This window comes from Myxocyprinus asiaticus, chromosome 2, assembly GCF_019703515.2.
Source record: "Myxocyprinus asiaticus isolate MX2 ecotype Aquarium Trade chromosome 2, UBuf_Myxa_2, whole genome shotgun sequence".
Taxonomy (NCBI): domain Eukaryota; kingdom Metazoa; phylum Chordata; class Actinopteri; order Cypriniformes; family Catostomidae; genus Myxocyprinus; species Myxocyprinus asiaticus.
In genome coordinates this window covers 59752482-59769059 of record NC_059345.1, presented here as the reverse complement: position 1 = coordinate 59769059, position 16578 = coordinate 59752482, and the positions used below count along the sequence as shown (strand labels likewise).

Here is a 16578-nt window from a genome sequence, read left to right as displayed (position 1 = left end):
TTTGTCTGTTTTGGGGGACAGTAGAAGGGGAAGGCTGTCTCCGAACAGAGGACTGCCTACTGGATTGTGGATGCCATTGGTTTGGCATAACAGGCCAGGGCGCGCCATGCCCCGTGGGAGTATGAGCACACTCCACTGGGAAAGTGGCATCCTCCTGGGCTCTGGCGAATGGTGCCTCTCTAACAGACACATGTAGAGCAGCGGGCTGGGTGACACCCAATATCTTTGCTGGATTTTACAATCTTCGGGTTGAGCCAGTTTCATCCTGTGTGTTAGCAGGTATGAACAGGTAAGTATGCGGACAGCTGGCCGGGTGTACCGCTTGCACACAGCGCCTTCCCCTCCCTGAGGGGATAACGTGCGCTTTTTTGTCCACGTGAGTTCCCGGGACCAGCGAACCCTAGATGTCTTTCTTCCCCCAGCACCCTGCGGCAGGTGAATTCGGTGGAGGAATTTGATGCCAGGCCCAGTACTCATGAAGTATGCCCTTTCAGGTCAGCCCTTGTACTTGGGATAGGTGCTCCATATGTGGTGGTTCCCTGTCGGTAACCCCATATGAGGTATTTTCCATGGAACGGTTTCCCTGATGGTAAACCCATGTCTTCCCTTGGGCAGAGTTCTGCTCTGCCACCAGTCACTGCGCTTGTAGAGCTCCTCCCTTCCAGGTAGGACCTACCACAGGAACTCCTTTACATATGTGGTACTTCCCAGTTGGTAAGTCCATGTGATGTATTCTCCACATGTTAACCTCCCCTTCGGGCATGATATGGTCTCCGTGGTGTCTTTTCTCCATGAGGGAAAAAGAACACCTTCCCCGGCGCAAATGTATATTGGTCCCAGGTAAGAGAATTTTAAATTTTTTCAAAAAAAGAGAAAAGGTCAAAAGAGCTGGTGCAGCTTATTCCCATTGTAAGTATGTCTTGTCCCCCCCTTGGGTACGAGGGACTATGCAACTTATGTGGGGTGTTTTGAAGGTTACGATGGGGCTGTGTGCACTTGTTACTAGGCACGTGGCAGCCTGCCTGCACCTGCACCACCGATCCACGTAACACAGTTCAGCTGGTTGTGGTGTTTTGTATAGGGACCCCTAGTGTCACTACATCGACACAACATCGAGTGAGTGACAGATAGGGAATGTCTTGGTTACTATTGTAACCTCTGTTCCCTGATGGAGGGAACGAGACATTGTGTTCCTCCTGCCACAACACTGAACTACCCGCTGAAATGGCCATGACTCTGTCTCGGCTCCTCAGCACAAACCTGAATGAGTGGTTGCAAGCCGTCTCCTTTTATACCAGTATGTCTGGGGGAGTGGCATGCAAATTCCACTCGCCAATTCTCATTGACCTTCTCAAATATCAGAGGTGTTTGGGCTCCCAAGTTCGACCCCTAGTGTCACTACATCGACACAACGTGAGTGAGTGACAGATAGGGAACGGAGGTTAAAACAGTAACCAAGATGTTTCTGAATCTTACATACTGCACCTTTAATATACATATAATATTACTATATTATATAGTATCAAAATATAGTTTAATCTACAGTGGTGAGGGGTCCAGAAGACACTGAAAATCTGGGATTTGTTTTTCTTTTCATTTAAACCTGAAATAAAATCCAACGTTATCTCAGGTTTTCAAACAGGACTTAATGACTACAGACCTGTCACCATGACATTTGTGGTCATGAAGTCATTTGAGAGACTGGTGTTGGCCCACCTTGAAGGACATCACTGGACCCTTTCTAGATCCCCTTCAATTTGCTTGTCAAGCAAACAGGTCTGTGGATGACGCAGTCAACATGGGATTGCATCATATCCTGCAACATCTGGACAGACCAGGGACATATGCAAGGATCCTTTTTGTGGACTTCAGTTCAGCTTTCAACACCATCATCCCAGCTATACTCCAGACTAAATTACACCAACTCTCTGTTCCCACGTCTATCTGTCAGTGGATTACCAGCTTTCTGACAGACAGGCAGCAGCTTGTGAGACAGGGGAAATTCACTTCCAGCACCTGTACAATCAACACTGGTGCCCCCCAGGGATGTGTGCTCTCCCCACTACTCTTCTCCCTCTACACCAACGACTGCATCACCAAGGACCCCTCTGTCAAGCTCCTGAAGTTTGCAGACGACACCACTGTCATCGGCCTCATCCGAGATGACGATGAGTCTGCATACAGATGGGAGGTTAAACAGCTGGCTGCCTGGTGCAGTCAAAACAACCTTGAGCTGAACATGCTCAAAATGATGGAAATGATTGTGGACTTTAGGAGGAACCCCCCAACTGTCCCCCCTCACCATTCTAAACAGCACTGTGGCAGCAGTGGAGTCATTCAGGTTCCTGGGCACTACCATCTCACAGGACCTGAAGTGGGAGACCCACATTGACTCCACTGTGAAAAAGACCCAGAAGAGGTTGTACTTCCTTCGCCAGTTGAGGAAGTTCAACCTACCACAGGCGCTGCTGATACAGTTCTACTCAGCGGTCATTGAGTCTGTCCTCTGCACTTCAGTAACTGTCTGGTTTGGTTCAGCTATGAAATCAGACATCAGAAGACTACAAAGGACAGTTCGGACTGCTGAGAGGATTATTGGTTGCCCCCTGCCCCCCCCCTTCAAGAACTATACACTTCCAGAGTGAGGAAAAAAGCTGGAAAAATCACTCTGGACCCCACTCACCCTGCCCACTACCTTTTTGAACTGTTGCCTTCTGGCCGATGCTTCAGAGCTCTGAGCACCAGAACCGTCAGGCACAGGAACAGTTTTTTCCCCCAGGCTATCCATCTCATGAACAGTTAAAACTGCCCCTTTGAGCAATAATTAATGTGCAATACGCAGCTTAGTCTTTTTATATTATCCAACACATCCAACCTCTTCTGCCATTACATTCCCTTGTACAGTACATAACCGATTTGTATTTAGATTTGCACTACATATGTGTATGTATATGTATGAATATATATTCATATATGTGTATATATGTGTATGTATATGTATATGTATGTGTGTATGTATGTGTGTGTATATGGATGTATATGTATGTGTGTATGTATGTATGTATGTATGTATATACATATATATATATATATATACACCGTGCATCCGGAAAGTATTCACAGCGCTTCACTTTTTCCACATTTTGTTATGTTACAGCCTTATTCCAAAATGGATTAAATTCATTATTTTCCTCAAAATTCTACAAACAATACCCCATAATGACAAAGTGAAAGAAGTTTGTTTGAAATCTTTGCAAATTTATTAAAAATAAAAAAAAAATAAAAAAAATTACATGTACATAAGTATTCACAGCCTTTGCCAAGACACACAAAATTGAGCTCAGGTGCATCCTGTTTCCACTGATCATCCTTGATGTTTCTACAACTTGACTGGAGTCCACCTGTGGTAAATTCAGTTGATTGGACATGATTTGGAAAGGCACACACCTGTCTATATAAGGCCTCACAGTTAACAGTGCATGTCAGAGCACAAACCAAGCCATGAAGTCCAAGGAGTTGTCTGTAGACCTCTGAGACAGGATTGTATCGAGGCACAGATCTGGGGAAGGGTACAGAAACATTTCTGTAGCATTGAAGGTCCCAATGAGCACAGTGGCCTCCATCATCCATAAATGGAAGAAGTTTGGAACCACCAGGACTCTTCCTAGAGCTGGCCGCCCGGCCAAACTGAGCGATCGGGGGAGAAGGGCCTTAGTCAGGGAGGTGACTCGAGGGAAAGATGAATGCAGCAATGTACAGAGACATCCTTGATGAAAACCTGCTCCAGAGCACTCTGGACCTCAGACTGGAGCGAAGGTTCATCTTCCAGCAGGACAATGACCCTAAGCACACAGCCAAGATAACAAAGGACTGGCTACGGGACAACTCTGTGAATGTCCTTGAGTGGCCCAGCCAGAGCCCAGACTTCAACCCGATTGAACATCTCTGGAGAGATCTGAAAATGGCTGTGCACCGACGCTCCCCATCCAACCTGATGGAGCTTGAGAGGTCCTGCAAAGAAGGATGGGAGAAACTGCCCAAAGATAGCTGTGCCAAGCTTGTAGCATCATACTCAAAAAGACTTGAGGCTGTAATTGGTGCCAATGGTGCTTCAACAAAGTACTGAGCAAAGGCTGTGAATACTTATGTACATGTGATTTTGTATTTTTATTAAAAAAAATAATTAATTTTTAATACATTTGCAAAGATTTCAAACAAACTTCTTTCACATTGTCATTATGGGGTATTGTTTGTAGAATTTTGAGGAAAATAATGAATTTAATCCATTTTGGAACAAGGCTGTAACATAACAAAATGTGGAAAAAGTGAAGCGCTGTGAATACTTTCCGGATGCACTGTATATATATTGTCTATTGTGTATTCTATATATACTTTTTTCTTTTCAATATTTATCTATTTTTTTTATTCAATTGTAATTATTTTTTTTAAAAGTCTTGTTGCTGTTTTTGTATTGTTGTGTACTGGAAGCTCCTGTCACCAAGACAAATTCCTTGGAATTCCCAAAATCTCATCAATTACTCACCCCCATGACATTTAAGATGTGTATGACTTTCTTTCTTCTGCTGACCACAAATGAAGATTTTTAGAAGAATATCTCAGTTCTGTAGGTCCATCCAAAACAAGCTAATGGTGATCAGGCCTTTAAAGCTCCAAAGATGAGATCAGCATAAAAGTAATCCATACAACTCCAGTGGTTTAATCAATGTCTTCTGAAACAATCCAGTTGGTTTTGAATGAGAACAGATCAAAATATAACTCCTTTTTCACTGTACATCTTGCCATTGCAGTCTCTAGGCATGATTTCACTTCAGCTCGATTACACTTCCTAGTGCTTGACACATGTGAAAAATAAGTTATATTTTGGTCTGTTCTCACCCAAAACCAACTGGATTATTTCAGAAGACATTGATTAAACCACTGAAGTCGTATGGATTACTTTTATACTGACTTTATCTTTTCTGGAGCTTCAAAGTTCTGGCCACCATTCACTTGCATTCTATGGACCTACAGAGCTGAGATATTCTTCTAAAAATCTTCGTTTGTGTTCTGGAGAAGAAAGAAAGTCATACACATCTTATGGCATGAAGGTGAGTAAATGAAGAGAGAATTTTCATTTTTGGGTAAACACTTTAAGCAAAAGTGGGACATATCAACTACTAAGAAATTCATGTAAATTCAACATCTCAAATTGTTATGTTGATAATTCGTAATGCAACTGTTTCTATTTAAATAAGAAATAATGAAAAATATAAGTATTTTCATACGTGGGTCTGATTTTTATATATTAATAAAAATATTATTATCATGAACTGTAATTTACAGTTCTATATTCTGTAGACTATATTATATTTTATACCACGGGTCTGTTAAATGCTTGATTCTGATTGGTTCATGGACTTTCTAAGGTGTGCAATTGTTTTTCAAGGAAATGCACGGATATAAAGTAGTTCCAGGTCTTGACCGCATAACGGTTCCATATCACTTCGCCGAATTATTTCAGTTATTTCAAAGAGCCCTACAGGCTACCACAACAAAATAACTAATTAAAACAAAGACATCGGTTAAAGTAAATCAGTTAAGAACGTCAAAACAATGTCTAAAATATCCTACATTTATTTCAATTTCGGTTAAAAAGAGCCCTCACGCTCCCTCGTCTCCCCCGCACTTACACACGCTCACACACACACACATGCTCACACAGACACAACTTTTTAACTCCTATGCCGAAACGCAGCGCATCCTCTGTTGCTAGTTCTAATATGACGTTTTTGAAATAGCAACGAAGGCTTGAGCTGTATCAAAGCTAGATACACTTGGTCAATACAACAGTTTCTATATTATCAGAAATATCTGTGGGAATACGCTCCCCCTCTCACACACACACTCCCACACTCCTATACTCCTGGACACACATTATACGCATAACGCACACACTTAAGTCCCAAACATACTCGTGAGAGAAAAACAGAGTCGTCATTTCAGCGCACTCCTGCATCTCATTGGGGATGAAAAAAAAGTTATTACGGTTTACAACGGGAATATGGCGACACGCATCTTGACGATTTTGAAGCGATGTTACTTCTGACGAGAGCTGCAACAAAAAAAGGTAATCCCAGAAGCGAGATATCTCATTGTGAGAAATAGGCCTCAGATGGAACAATATGACCGTGATGCTTGGTTATCTGCTTTGTATGTTTTTGGCACTGTCTTGATCACAAAATGAACTTGGCAAGAATGTACTTCTGTAAGCGAGAGGAAACAACCTCATATATGGAGGATTGAGAAAGTTCGAGGTGGGGGGGTGTAACAGCCTTGTGTAACAAGAACCATATAACCCCATGCTTTCCTTTAATAAATCAAGAACTGCTTGTGACATTCTGTGTCTGTGTATTTCTTCCCACCGGTGAATTCATCTCCTGATCCAAGAGTGACTGCGAGGAAGACAGAACAAAGCATCCGAATCGTATTTTACTAACACTCATTTTCTCAGTTTCTCTCTTTCGATCCCTTAAATACAAACTCTCTCTCTCTCTACTCACACACACACACACACACACACACACACACACACACACAGTTCTTCTCATAAGAGCGTTTTAGGGATGAAAACCAGAAAATTTCTTGAGATAAAACCCTGAACAATGTCTTAAGGTGTGGTAACCATGGTATAAGTGGCCCATTGAATTGTTTAAAAATAATGCACACCTGAGGTGTAACCACTTTTATTTTTAAACAATTCAATGGTCCGTCATCAATTATTCCTTACATATTATATTATCTATAGTCAACACAACACTACCAAGTCCATAGTCTATATATAGTCTACTACACAACATTACCAAGTCCCTAAAAAGAAGCAACATTCTGGTTCTCCTGCAGCCAGTCCAAGGAAAAGCTCTTGACGTCACTGTTAGACAGCGGAAGCCGGATATCCGTCATTACCGGAAAAAGCCCATATTTGGGCAGTCTTAGAAGGAGCAATGGTTGCTTACATTGTGTGGACGACTAGCTTGACGTTGAGTGTGGAGTCTAAATGATCGTTTTTAAACACTTTCAACTGGTCTCCGTGATGCATTAGCAGAGGATTGGAACATATCGTTTTTAAAATGTTAAAAACTAAAAGCTAGTGACTGAATTGATCTGTCAAACCACTACAAAACCGAAACCACTTAGCAAGACTTTGCTAGCATCCTCGAAACAGTTCGCATATTTTTCGCGATTTAAAAAATAAAAAATAAAAAAAATAAATAAAAAAAACAATACAAACCCACACAAGCCCAGAATCAACCGTTAACGTTTTACAAATCAACCGGCCTCCATGCCCGAGCAAGGCCCGAGAATGAACAGCTTCTCTCTCGGCGAGTTGTGCTGGCTCTTCTGCTGCCCACCCTGTCCGAGTCGCATCGCGGCCAAACTTGCGTTTTTGCCGCCGGAGCCAACGTATTCCGTCCACACGGACGCGAACGGCGCGTCCAGCCTGCACCTCACCGAACGCGCCCACTGGCAGTACTCGCAGCGCGAGCTCGACGCCGTCGAGGTGCTCGTCACTCGAACCGGCCGCGGAAACCGGGTCGGTTGCATGTTCGTCCGCTGCGCGCCGACGGGGACCGTTCGAGAAGAACCTGTACGCGGATATTGAAGCGGCCTGGCAGGTTCTTAGGAACAAGTGAGTGTCTTCGAACAGGTGTTTCTGTATTTAACCACCATGACCAGCCCGCTTGGCCTGTTGTCCGGGTGTTTTCACACTTTTCATGCTGATACAGTACCAGTAAAAATTTGGACACACCTACTCATTCGTTATTTATATTCTCCACGTTTAAGAATAATAGTTAAGCCATCAAAAACACACATGTTAGTTTGGGAATTAGCCTATGCAGTGACCAATAAATGTATCTAGTATTTTAGCGTCTTCTTAGTAGCCACTCCTTGCCTATTACAACTCTGCACACTCTGGGCATTATCTCTCAACCAGCTTTATGTAGCGCATCCTGTGGTGCTTTTAAAAGAATGTCAATGTATTCTGGACATTTGTATTTGTCTGCAAACTAATTTGAAGCATGTAAGTGTAGACATTTAGATCAAAAGGTTTTTAAGATATTATACTTTTTTTTTTTTTTTTTTTTTAAATCTGAGTTCTGCATGCACAGATTCTATGTGGTCCTACAAATGACAAGGGCATCTTTATTGATAGGCCATCATTCTACACATCCAAGTATGGGCCTTTCATGCTCTGCACTGTCGGCACTCTCAGATCCTCTTTAATGTTCTCTATTTCACTTCAGTGGCCTAAGTCAATATTTGATTATACCACTGTCTGAACTATGAATCAACCCTTTTAGTCTAATAAGAACTGGCCTCATATAGATAAGTGAGATTTTGGTCCATGGAGGAACTTCAATTTATTTTTTCCCAAATTCCATGTTTTAAAGATTAATTAAATTTTTTATTATAAACGGTCTAATTCAAATGGATTAATAGATTTTTAATCAAAGGAAAATCAAAATATTTATTTTTCAACAGACCATTACTATAAAATAAATTTGTTTTAATTATTTTGATCAAATGAAGTTCAGGTCCTCACAGCACAATCCAAAACATAATATTGGAGTTATTAATTTTTTGTAGAATACAGTGCTGCACAGTAGGGCTGAGTATTGATGCAGATTTGTAGATTCAATTCCGATTCACAAGCTGTTGTTTCCTATTCGATATAGATTAATTTGGGTGTATTTCAGTTAGAATGTCTCTTGCTTGCAGATGAAAATTTTCTCTCAGCTAATGCTGTTAACTATACAGGGGACCTTCTAGCTAGGTACATTACAAAAATAATAATTTTAATAATATATTTTATTAGTGTATCATTTGTCACATTTTAGCTTTTAAAAATGAACAAATCCCTGTATTCAGTTAATAAATATGATGATAGAGCTGTTCAGCTGTGACGTCAATTTGTAGGCAAACCAAGAAGTCTAATTCGTCATGGGTTCCCTCTGGATTTCCCTATGGGGTTTTTGAACTTATGAGAGAAATAAGGTCTGTGGTAGACATTACTTGAAGATACGTGGACTTTTTGTTGTACAACATAAATACACACAGTCATGCCTCAAATGTTAATTTTGAAGCCGTTGTGTTTAAAAAAAAAAAAAAAAAAAAAGTATGATTCAATACGGCTTAAATTCACATTTGATTTTTTTCACGTTTGAGTGTAATTTATGTTGTAGAACAAAACAGCCATGTATTGTCAAGTAATGTTTACCACAGACCTTATTTTTCTCAAAAGTTCAAAAACCCCATTATGAAAATCCCTAGGGAACCCATGATGAGTTCTCTTTTGGGGTTTTGGACTACAAGCTGAACAGATCTATATATTGCAATTATTTTATATATATATATATATATATATATATATATATATATATATATATATATATATATATTTGTTACATGTTTGTGTAATAACATAATTTGTACTATTTACAATGATTTGTTTAACACGCGTTAAAAACAAATACTGTCTCTTTAAGAAAGACGGCATTTCTCTAAACCGGTGTCTCCCAACCACTGTGCCGAGTCACATTAGTGTCAGGTGTGCCGTGGAAAATCATCAAATTCCACAAAATAAATGCATGAAAAAAAAAAAAAAAAAATTTCAGGGATCCAAACTCCTCACCATTCGGAGAAATTCGCCGTTTTGAAACCACAATCGGTCACTTTTGTGATTGTGAAGAGCAATGATTAATGTGCAAAAGTGACTGATATTTATACGCGTTAAGGGTCTTTCACATGACTCGCATCAGCACTGCAAATTACATTGAAGTCTATGAAGTGACGCCACTTTACACCAAAGTGTTTTTCACACACACACGTTTTTGCTCCACCAATAATGTCTTTGAGAGTACTAAGCAACAAGAAATATTTAAAAACTGTCCAAATTTGTGAAGAGACATTGAATGTCTCATAATTTCTCCTTACCTTATCGTTTACGAATATCAGAGACCCCAGTTATTGAACTAATTTAAATTCAACAAGAAAACGCGTAGACCTAAACATAAACGAGTCCTTTTATTACTTTCTGCTATCAAAGCAACTGCAAGCTTTTTTCTGTCTTCCAAATACATGTTTTCCATGTTTATTGCACACACCTCCCGCTTTTTTACGTGGCAAACTCGTAAAATCGCCCCTCTGTGACGCTTTCTGCATCTCTTGTCATGTGGAGGGCAATGTGGCGCTTGATGCTGGCGTTCACGACTCAACTCATGTGAAATGTGCTTTACAATGACGAAAGAACATTATTGAAACTCAAAATTATTATTATTTGTCTATTATTGTGGTCTTTTCTGATAAAAGCCATCCTCAGCTGTTTAAATAGGCTACTGTAGGAAAATGATACCGTAGATCTGCTGTGTTTATAATTCTTATTCTGAAGTCAGTAGATTTGTAGCCATGCAAGTTTTAATAAAGGAGAAGGTAAGGACGTTATTGAAACTCACTATTATTAGACTATAATTGTTGTCTTTTTGGATGAAAAATAATGTTCAGACTGAAGGAAGACTACAGATCTGATTTGTTCTTTTAATGCTTAAACGCTATAAAGTCTCTTGGTAAATTTCGGCCATGAACGACTCAAAATGATTCATTGACTCACTCATAGCACATAAGACGCTCATTTGTCGCCACCTAGTGACATTTCCAGATGGGGTCACTGAACTAATCAGTTAAAGTGCACCCATGGTCAAAAAACACTGAATTGGAAAAAATGTAACAAATTTGTGAAACAGAAGCAAGCCTCACCAAAATACTCTTTATTTTGCAACTAATTCTGCACAATTGTAAACTTGAATAAACTTGAATCACAAAAATAGCTGGAATTGATGCTTTTAGCTTTAAAAAAAAAATCACTAGAAAATTTTTTCATGGACCAGTGATTGTCTTTTTCACCCCTCATGAGTTTGCATCCCTGTAATTTGTTGTGGCATTTCAAGAACAAATCTATAAATTAGAAAAGAAGCAAATTTGTTGTTTTTTCATTACCCATTTAGCGCTCTTGCCACCTGTGACCTCACACAGCACCGAATTTCAAACATTACAAGTAAACACGCTACTAAGACGGACAGAAAACATGGACAAGTTCTTGAAAAGGAAAAATATTGATGATGGTTAGCCTATGTGGGATAGTGGTGTGCTGTAGAATTTTTAGTTGTAAAAAGTGTGCCGTGGCAGAAAAAAGGTTGGGAAACACTGCTCTAAACGGTGTCTGTAAATAAGCAGATGTTAACGAGAGAAACTCGAACGGATTTATCTCATCTGTCCTACGTGTGATTAGAATTAAATGTTTTATTTTAGTTGTTTTTGATTAACAACTGACTTCTACAGTCAGAACAGAAAGAGAAATTATTCATTGACAAAGGGGTCACATGGATCTCGTCTTTGGACATTCATACATTACACGGAACAGCTTTTACTCTCAACACGAAGTGAAAGGATCTCGCTGCTGAGTACTACACCACTATGCTATACAATCACTGGTAAGTGAAATCTAAACATTTACCAGCTGGTTGCCAATAGAGGTTGACCGATAGTGGGTTTTACCGATACAATATCTAAGTTGGGCAGTACCTGCCGATAAAGGATTAATCAACCGATAGTTTTTAAAATTGATACTGAATGAAAAAATGACTAAGTAAAATAGTGCTGAACTTTATTACAAAATAAACAGTACTGACTTAACCATGAAAAAGTATTGTACTTTTTTTAAAATTAAATATTTAAATATTATATATATATATATATATATATATATATATATATATATATATATATATGTGTGTACTAATATTCAAATTTTAAAGTCAGCTGATTTTTAAATTGACGTTGTTTCCTTAGTCCACAAGAGGGTGCTATAAATACATAAACCATTCAGCACCATTATATTATTGCATAGAACATTCCTATCCTGGCTGTTAAAAAAAAGAGCATTTCATTTTCAACTAATGTGCATAAAATAAGTTTTAGTCTGTCCATATTCTCAAATGTTAAGTCAAAAGTAAAATGAGGGGGGAAAATGCTTCAATATACAGTTCATGTGGTGTTAGACTTGCGCTGATTCCTACTACTCCAGACCCAAGCTTCATAATAACAGTGAAATACCACATTGTTTTTTATTCAGTACAGTTGTATGTAGAGTAGCAATATTCACAGATAGCAGTGGTATTTGGCTGAACTCAGAGATGAAGTGGCTCAGAATATGAGCCCAGCCCAGGGGCTTTTCAAACAGATGGAACACAACAGACTGGAACCAAACGCGAGGATCTGGAGACACACATATCCAAGTTGAACTCCTTTCCTGACAAAGCATTTAAAAAAACTCATTGCTTAATCTGAGAAACGCTTATAAGAGAGCAAGACGCAATGGCCAAAGACCTCCATCAACTGTAAGGGGCTGTTCACACCGAACGCTTTTGCAACCATCCATTTGTTTATCTATGTGAACGCGCTAGACTAACGTCTATGTTTCTCGTTGTTTTTGTTTATTCAGCGTCTCGTGCCGGTGTGCTGTTTTTTTAGATGCTGTGTCTAATAAAAAAACAAACTTAAACATTGAGACATGCCTGCTTTCTGTTAAACTGTATTTGTTGCACTGTGTCTAGCCGTTTTTAGTGCAAGAATGTGATCGATCTGAAGTCATCATATTACTGTGAGGATAAGAAAATTGAATTGAAATCAGATGCGTTTAATTATCGAGATCTGTACTTTTGGTTATTATTTTTCAGATACGTTTGTTTATATGTTTCTCTCGACTGCATGAAGATATTAATTTGCTTTCTCACGTTACTAGCTTTAAATATGCAACTTAGCTGGCTAATGAATGCATAAACGTGACCAGCTGGATATAAACTAATGCAAATAGATGGTAACAATCGTGACATTTAAACATTTGGGTAGGATTTGTGTATTTTTGTCACATTGTTTAACCACTTGAGGCTCGCTTTAATATTAGCATCCTATTAGCATTGTCTGCATACTGCTGTTCTCTACTAATGCAGCATCTAGTCAACAAATTAATTACTTTATAATGATATGACAATGTGTACTGTAGTGTACTGTATACATGTTTTAAATCCGCAACTGAAGTGTTACGCTCCATGCAGAGTGTAGTCTCATGTATCAAAACAAACACCACAAGGCATCAGTGAAGTGAGTTTTTATTTCCCCTCTAGAGGCCGCTCTCGTACTGTATAACGACAGCGGACCTTTCCCAGTCACTCCAGCACCGGACGTAACGGGAAAAAACTATCGGTGTGAATATTTGCCGATAACCGATAGTTACAGAAATCTGTTGTCAGTGCCGATTAATCTGCAAAACCGATATATCGGTCGACCTGTAGTTGCCAATATACATTTTAGTCGCATAGCGTGAAATTTGGTTGCTAATGCGAGCGATTTCCTCGTAGTAGAGGGTTGCGCACAGAGTGAAAGATTGATCTTGGGATTTAAGAATCGATATCGAGATCGTTCAAACTAAAATTGTGATGCATTGGAAAATCAAGATTTTTTACCCACTCCTACTGCACATCAGAGTGTCACAGAATTAATGAAATCATTGATTAAAAATGAATTACATCAGCATTCTTGTTAGTGAGATATTGCTTAGGCTAAATATCATGTGATTATTTTATTATTATTTATAACTACATTGAATATTACATTTTATTATACAGTAGTAGTATATTTCTGTAGCAGTTTCTTCAATTTCTTGTTTAATTGAGCTTTTATTTTGGTGGAAAGCTGAATGAAGCTATTTGAGTTTGAATATTTTTGACAACAGCTTCACACCTTCAGGATATGCAGTTCTGTATGTGTCTTAAATGTACTTATTAAACAGCAAAAGGCTGCAAATTAATATATAGTCTGCATGTGCTGTGCAGTTCAATCTTAAAGTGTGCTCCGCTGTCTGTAATCTATTATAAACCCAGCGCAGCATGATGCTTACGCTTATGATTAGGTGTTATCAGTGTATGAGTGTCCGGCTTCAAACATTCCCTTCAAAGCCCAGCAGCACATGGACTTTTTATTTAATTAAATCTCAGTCTTTTGTGGTTTAATTATCACACTAGGACATATCACTCTTTTAATTTGATTAATTGAGCATTAATACATTTTATCCCAAATATGTCAAATTGTGTCATTCCATATTTAATAGTTAATTCCGGTTTTATGACTGGATTCCACGATTTTGTCTGTGTGTTCCTCATCACGGAAATCATAGGACCCTACAATTAGCTTAGCTTTTATGTTTTAATGAGGAAAAGCAAATATACTAATTATTATGACCTGTTAAGATAATCCAATAACAAAATAATTAGACAATATTATTTTGGCAGATTAAAGAGAGTTGGATAAGGTTTCTTGTTAATAAGAGATAACGGAGCAAATATATACACTGGCGACCAAAAGTTTGGAATAATGTACAGATTTTGCTCTTATGGAAAAAAATTGGTACTTTTATTCACCAAAGTGGCATTTAACTGATCACAATGTATAGTCAGGACATTAATAACGTGAAAAAAATGTGAAAAAAAATGTCAGAACTTCTTAAACTACTTCAAAGAGTTCTCATCAAAAAATCCTTCATGTGCAGCAATGACCGCTTTGCAGATCCTTGGCATTCCAGCTGTCAGTTTTTCCAGATACTTGGATGACATTTCACCCCACGCTTCCTGTAGCACTTGCCATAGATGTGGCTGTTTTGTCGGGCACTTCACGCACCTTACAATCTATCTGATCCCACAAAAGCTCAATGGGGTTAAGATCCATATCACTCTTTTCCAATTATCTGTTGTCCAATGTCTGTGTTTCTTTGCCCACTCTAACATTTTCTTTTTGTTTTTCTGTTCAAAAGTGGCTTTTTCTTTTGCAATTCTTCCCATAAGGCTTGTTCCTCTGAGTCTTCTCTTTACCGTTGTACATAAAACTGGTGTTGAGCAGGTAGAATTCAATGAAGCTGTCAGCCGAGGACATGTGAGGTGTCTATTTCTCAAACTAGAGACTCTGATGTACATATCCTCTTGTTTAGTTGTACATCTGGCCTTCCTCTTCTCTTTCTGTCCTTGTTAGAGCCAGTTGTCTTTTGTCTTTGAAGACTGTAGTGTACACCTTTGTATGAAATCTTCAGTTTTTTGGCAATTTCAAGCATTGTGTGGCTTTCATTCCTCAAAACAATTATTGACTGACGAGTTTCTAGAGAAAGCTGTTTCTTTTTTGCCATTTTTGACCTAATATTGATCTTAAGACATGCCAGTCTATTGCATACTGTGGCAACTCAAAAAACAAACACAAAGACAATGTTAAGCTTCATTTAACGAACAAAATATCTTAAAGCTGTGTTTGATATAATGGCAAGTGATTTTCTAGTACCAAATTAGCAATTTAGCATGATTACTCAAGGATAAGGTGTTGGAGTGATGGCTGCTGGAAATGGGGCCTGTCTAGTTTTGATCAAAAATGACTTTTCAAATAGTGATGGTGCTGTTTTTACATCAGTAATGTCCTGACTATACTTTGTGATCAGTTGAATGCTACTTTGGTGAATTAAAGTACCAATTTTCTTCCGAAACAGAAAAATCTGTACATTATTCCAAACCTTTGGCCGCCAGTGTATAGAGAGAGAGAGAGAGTGTGAAAGAGTAAAAGACTGTTGCAGCCCAAATGTCTAGGCTTAATTATCTTTTAAATAGAAACATTTTGATAATTTGTTTGCACACACCTTGCAGTGGATATGTTGTCTAAATTTGAGTGATGGATGAAAATATGCATGGCTTGGTTTGTTGCTGTGAAGTCTGATGTACTATCGCTCTGTTTCAGTGGCCAGTGAACTGCCATTTTAGAGAGAATTTTAAGGCATCATAGAGATGCTCCTGACTAGGGATGATATGATACGTATGTACTTTAACTCTAAGCACAGATATACCACTTGATTGTATAACTTCTCTGTATAAAGTCAAATAAGTTTCTATGCTACAGTCTAGTTTTAGGAGTTATGATCTGGAACGTGTCCAACAATCACAACAGCTGCTCTCTCTCAGTTTTGTTAATCTTATTTCACACTTCCTTCTTAGCATGAAAAGAACAGCACAAGGCTAAATTTTGTCCAGCCAGCTAAGAGTTAACTTTTGCTTTCATGCACATTTAGAGTCACAGCTGTGTTGCCTCACCGTTTTTATTATTTTTCCTATTGTCAATTTATACTGTATTACATTAACCCTTCCATATATATTTTTATATCATTGTTACTAACTCCACTATCATACAACCAGAATATTTTTAAGTGCCCTCTCTGCCTCTAATGGTCAGATCTCTTCTACCTAATATATTGATGGAAGGTTGAGAATAGGCCTAAATAGATTTTCTTTTCTGTAAATTACATATATACTCCTCATTAGTTACGCAGCAAAGGTTGAGTCTCTCTATCTGGATCACAAATTCTGCAATTTGAAGAATGACCAAACAACCTACAAAGCCAATATCTCTGAACGTTTTTAGTTTTCTCTGTGTTAACAA

General features: G+C 38.7%; 1 protein-coding gene across 1 annotated transcript in view; it reads left to right on the top strand.

The window, feature by feature from the left end:
• Positions 1 to 281: 281 nt before the first annotated feature.
• LOC127449925 (uncharacterized) overlaps positions 282 to 16578 on the top strand; it is a 99370-nt gene continuing 83073 nt past the window's right edge. Inside the window, exons 1-2 of the mRNA XM_051713552.1 lie at positions 282 to 289; positions 7385 to 7687. Of these exons, the coding sequence (XP_051569512.1) occupies positions 282 to 289; positions 7385 to 7687 (311 nt within the window). The remainder of the gene's footprint in view (positions 290 to 7384; positions 7688 to 16578) is intronic.